Source organism: Rhagoletis zephyria, unplaced genomic scaffold, assembly GCF_001687245.7.
Source record: "Rhagoletis zephyria isolate East Lansing unplaced genomic scaffold, Rhagoletis_zephyria_1.1 Rzeph_scaffold_01125, whole genome shotgun sequence".
NCBI classification, from domain to species: Eukaryota; Metazoa; Arthropoda; class Insecta; order Diptera; family Tephritidae; genus Rhagoletis; species Rhagoletis zephyria.
Genome location: NW_016158209.1, coordinates 142,762 through 147,971, shown reverse-complemented (window position 1 = coordinate 147,971; position 5,210 = coordinate 142,762). Strand labels below are relative to the sequence as shown.

At 32.4% G+C, this 5,210-nt stretch overlaps 1 protein-coding gene across 2 annotated transcripts in view; it reads right to left on the bottom strand.

Annotated features, from left to right (window-relative positions):
- Positions 1-203: 203 nt before the first annotated feature.
- The window catches only part of stai (stathmin), a 16,417-nt gene continuing 11,410 nt past the window's right edge, over positions 204-5,210 (bottom strand). Inside the window, exons 3-7 of one of the 2 annotated variants that reach the window (XM_017616007.1) lie at positions 4,966-5,135; positions 4,716-4,901; positions 4,505-4,651; positions 3,736-3,879; positions 204-668 (exon numbers count right to left, since the gene is read on the bottom strand). In XM_017616007.1, coding sequence (XP_017471496.1) covers positions 576-668; positions 3,736-3,879; positions 4,505-4,651; positions 4,716-4,901; positions 4,966-5,135 — 740 coding nt within the window. In that variant the 3' untranslated portion in view covers positions 204-575. The remainder of the gene's footprint in view (positions 669-3,735; positions 3,880-4,504; positions 4,652-4,715; positions 4,902-4,965; positions 5,136-5,210) is intronic. The other variant, XM_017616008.1, reaches the window with a different exon arrangement.

The following is a 5,210-nucleotide window of genomic DNA, read 5'->3' as shown; positions in this document are numbered from 1 at the left end:
TATATTATCCATAATATTTACGATTATTTAGGAGTTTTATTATTGATTTGTTTCTGTCTTCTTTATTTCCATTTTTCGAGTGTTAAGTTATGGATCTTTGCAGATGTTCTTTTTCTATATGCAAGAGTGATGTTGAAACGTTGAATTGAAATAATTTGCATGGTTCTTAAATTTTTGTTATTTTTTTTTTGTGTTTTATTTATCCTCCTTTCTTTTATTTGCATATTTTAAAGTTCATTCATGTAAGTTGTGCAACGTCTGGCTTCGTTTCAAAATTGCTTTAGCGTTTTCCTTTGCCCTGCTGCTTTTGCAATATTGCATATGTATGTGTTGAGACTTAATCTACGCAATTTTTTAATGGTCATGCCTGTTTACATTTCTTCACCGCTCACATATTTTTCATCTTTGCAAAGCTCCTCAACCATTTTTTACACTTCTATGTTCAGTGTTGTTGTTGCTGCTATTTTATTTTGTTTTTAATCTGGTTGTTTGCTATGTTTGTTATGTATGTGTGTGTGTGTGCTGTTTTTTTTTTATAAATATTATTGTTGTTGTTTTGTTTGTTGTTATTCGCTCTAACCGGATGAGGCAATAGCTGTGTTGGTATCATCACAAATCGTCTGCTGGGCTGCCGCCTTGTTTTGGCGCACCAATTCTGCGCGACGTTCCTGTAGAGAGTAAAAGTGCAAGAGAAAATGGGTGAGGTTAGTTGAAATTTAACACTGCAATGTTTTCGTACACTTAAAGACACTGCTGAGCTTAACATGGACTAGTTGAGCAAACATATTTTATGTCGACAACAAAAGCCTAAGGGCCGGTTGTTCAATGTCTGGTTATCACTACTTCGCGGTTAAACTTCATTATCAACGTTTTCGTCATCATGCATATAACATGTGATCGATAAAGCAGTCGTTGTGTTTAACCGGAGCTTCTACCTCCGATTTTTGCTAATCAGACATTGAACAACCGGCCCTAAATGTATGTAAGTAAGGAAACCGTAATTAATTGTATTAGCAAAAATTTGATGGTATTACAACAAAACCACAAAAGCCTCAAAGCTTTATCTGTACTTTAGAAATTTGAATTAAATAAATTTTGGAGTCCCGTTTTATCTCCGCTTTGGTCAAATCATATTTTTATGATAATATATTTTTAAAATGTTAATCGGAAAAATGCTTAAAATTATAGAAAACTCGTAATTCAGAAAAACGTTTAATTTTGATGGATAGTCAAAAAATTACGGCAAATGTAATAAGAAATAAAATTGCTCATTGTACGTTTCGTTTTCATGTATGTATGTACATATGTATGTGTGCTCCCATATTTCGATACATCGTCGCTACCATGTCAAACTATTGAATGTGCAAAAATGCTTTTTCAATTACGATACCTTGCGCATGCGCTTAGAATGATACGTAAGTTGGCAAATCGTCAAATTTCTAGTCTTCTTAGAAGCAGAGGATACTGACTTTAGCAAAGTATCGAATCCCATACTTTTTCCAATGGCATAATTTTTTTACAAGTTTTTTTGCTCTTCTGAAAAGTACCAATTTTCACATTCGATAGTTTGACATGGTAGCGACGATATGTATATATGTATGTTCATACACTTTTACTCAACTAATTTTAGGCCAGCGACATTTTTACCAGTTTTGGCCATTTTTCTTAATGTTTATTAACCTAAAAAAAAAGTCGTCTAGCCCATTATATAACAAACACCATATAAATCCACATATCAAATTTTGAATAAAAATTATAAACATTCAACAAAATTTGAATTAGTAATCGGATTTTTTAGAATAATTATTGGTATGCAGTTTACGTAAGCCTTTTGAACAGAATAACGTTAGGAGCCTGGTGGGGTCCCACATGGGATGCTACGTTTTACAGCCTATTAAAAATATATTGCGGCTTTTTAAATAAATCTATAAACTTATAGTTTAAATGAAACAAGAGTAGCTTTACTTCACTTTCAAATAGGTTATGACATGACTTTTGTAATAACCCCGCAAACATATTCTGAGCATTCAGAATATATGAGTCCGAAAGGAGTCCTAGGTGGGTAAGAAATTTGAGCTTCAAAAACAAAAGATGTGTGACTCGTTAAGCTTAAACAGACGGCAGCGTTGATTCGGCTTAACTCGGACTTAATCCGGATCAACTGCTGTTAATCCCCGAGTTGATCCGGATCAACGCTGCCGTCTGTTCATGCTTTTATATGAATATTTTATATGAGTATGTTAGGAGAGAGTTATGAGTCAGCACTTTGTGGCAATATAAAAACAATAAAGAAACAGCTGTTAACGTTAATAGCGCTAAGAAAAATGGTAGAAGTAATTTTCTCGGAAAATTTATGTGATGGCGTAGTGTGCCTAAAGCCTACCCAAATTGCTAATAAGTTCATTAACGGCATACCATCGCAGGTCTTTCCAATAAATAAACATTAAATAAAAAACAGAAAATAGCTGAAACTGGTCAAAATTCGCCGACTTAATTAGTTGAGCAAAAGTGTTTGTATGTAATACTATGTATGTATTTAGAAATGTATGTATGTTTTAATGAATGTATTGTTTGTTTTCTAACGTTATAACTCTAATACTGAACACTATAAGAATATCAATTAGAAATATAGATCAGATCAAAATTAATTACCGCTAATTTAAAACATATAAGGGGTATTCACAAATCTAATCACTTCGAAAAAATTAATTATAATTTAGTTTTAGCTTTCTTATAGAATATTGATTTTGCAGCAATTTCAATCAGATACCGTAATGGTTATAATTTCTTTTATAAATGTTATTATTTAATCGTAAAATTCGATATAGGATATGTAGAAAGATACTAATATGAGGTATCCACCGCAACTTCGGTATATATTGTGCTCAACACTCTTCCCAATAATACTTTTAAGTCCAACTCCCTCATAAAAGTCAGATAAGCCTCCGGGTGTAGGGGAAATTTTCATAAAAAACTACGGTAACAGGAGCGAATGCGCTAATTTATTGTTTCGGTGGAGCATACATAAATTAAAATTTTTTAGAGTATTTCTGTTGTACAATATTTATACATAGCGCTTACGGGCATTATTAACATTAAATTTGAAAAATTAAATTCTGTATCTGCTTCGAAAAATTGCTCATTTATAGATTTACGTGAATACCCCTAATGATTTCTTAATACTATGTATTATAGCTGCCTTTACACAGATGAATTTTCTAATCGATTTTTGCCGTTCAACCAAAATCGACCCATGTAAATGACAATTTAACCGTAAATGTAAATGGTTTGGCTAATCGATTTTCTATTCGACAGAAAACGACCCGTGTAAATCCAGCTTAAAATGCCTGAAAAAGCTAGACTTTTTTATAGCAAATAAGGCCACTATTGAAAATGACAATCAAGTCATACACGCACATTAATAGCAAAACGAAAAATTAAATATTTAGGTGGTTCACAAGGGGTCGTAAGTGTCGTATTGTCTTATGTCGTAAAGTTTTTAACGGCTAAATAAATGTATAGAACAATACGTACGTACTTTAATTTTTATAACATACAACAATACGACAGTATAAAACATCTTGTGAACTTAATTGAATAAAAAAATTTAAGCTATACAATTTTCAACCAATTAACAAGTTTTCTAAGCTACAGCACAAAATAATTTTTTTTTTAAATGTACAAGCAGTGTGTATGTGTTACGAGTAATTAGAAAACGATAGTGGCGACACCTACAAGTTTTTGAGCTTTTTCAATTTTCTTTTGTAACTCCTTTTCGCGATTTTGCTCAGCGGTGTACAATTTATTTTCAATAATGCGGGTCTTCTCCTCGAGTTTTTGTGTTTCCAATTGGTCGATATGATTTTTTTTGTTTGTGTTCTATAATGAATACATATAAATGCAGTCAGTCAGTTAGTTAATCCAGAAATGCAACAAGACATGTTATTAATTTAATGCTTTCCAATTTAACTAAAAAAAAATTGGTTAGTAGGAGTATTGCAACGAAAAAAATGGAAAGGGCGGAAAGAGTTAGTTGCAAATAGAATAGTTTGTTTATAGCGTAAATCACATAAGCTAATATATCTTTTGTTGTTTGTTGTTATTGGCATCAATCAGAATTGCATGGTTTTCGGAAAAAGTTTAGTATGTGGAGGGAGTCATTCAAGTTCTGAGCAACATGCCAGTGCTTTGATCTCAAAGTGCAATTTCAGTTTATTAGGGTGATGTTGTTATAATAAATACTATGTACAAATGTATGTATGTAACGTGAACTAACCGCATACAAAATTAAAATTGTATTTTCTAAACGCTATTTATTTCAATGCTAAAAATACAAACAATTCTGTACATTATATAGTGTATAGTGAACCAAAAGGTAGTTATTTTTTTCTTTAAATTTATTATGGATTATGAATGGTGGTAGGTGCGATAGTGAGTGAATGTTAGTACAAAAATGAGTTGTCTGATGTTTAAAAGAAGAAAAATTACAAAAATGTATTCTTACATGCTCCTTGAGGCGCTCCAACATCTTTTTAATGTTCTCATCTCGCAAAGTCTGAGCTGTCTTCAATTTCTCCTCTATGGCCACTTTCTCAATCGATTTTTGTTGTTCCAACTGTTCACGTGTCTTCTCGACTTCTTGTGAGTGAATCTGCATAATTATAGAATATTTCGTTATATTGAAATATAACCCCAAATGGCTTTTTTTTGCTCACCTTCAATTTCTCTTTCATGTCGCTAATAATGGCCTCGCGCTTTTCAACATGCTGCTCGATTTTAGTCTCCAACTTTTCCTTGGTCTGATTAATAAACTCATTGGTAATTTCATCCTTTTTGCGTGTGGCTTCTTCAATTTTCGATAGTTTATAGGATAAATCGGCCATTTTCTTTTGCTCCAAAGACTGTTAATAATAAAAGTCATAGTAATTTTAAGTTTTTTTTTTTTTTTACAAATATGTCACTTACAATGCGTCTTTCCTCGGCAGCTTTCAGCTTTTGTTCGATTTCCTCGGCTGAGACATTTTTGCCAGGTGTCACTGGCCGTTTGGGCACCACGACATTAGGTGCTGGTTCGGCTAAAATTACTTCATAGCTGAGGCCACCACGCGATTTCTCCTGGCAACGAATTTCAGTGGCTATAAAGAAAATAAAAATACAGGAGGTTATTATAAAAATCTTTTGTAAAAAGAGCACTTAATACATAGTAGACA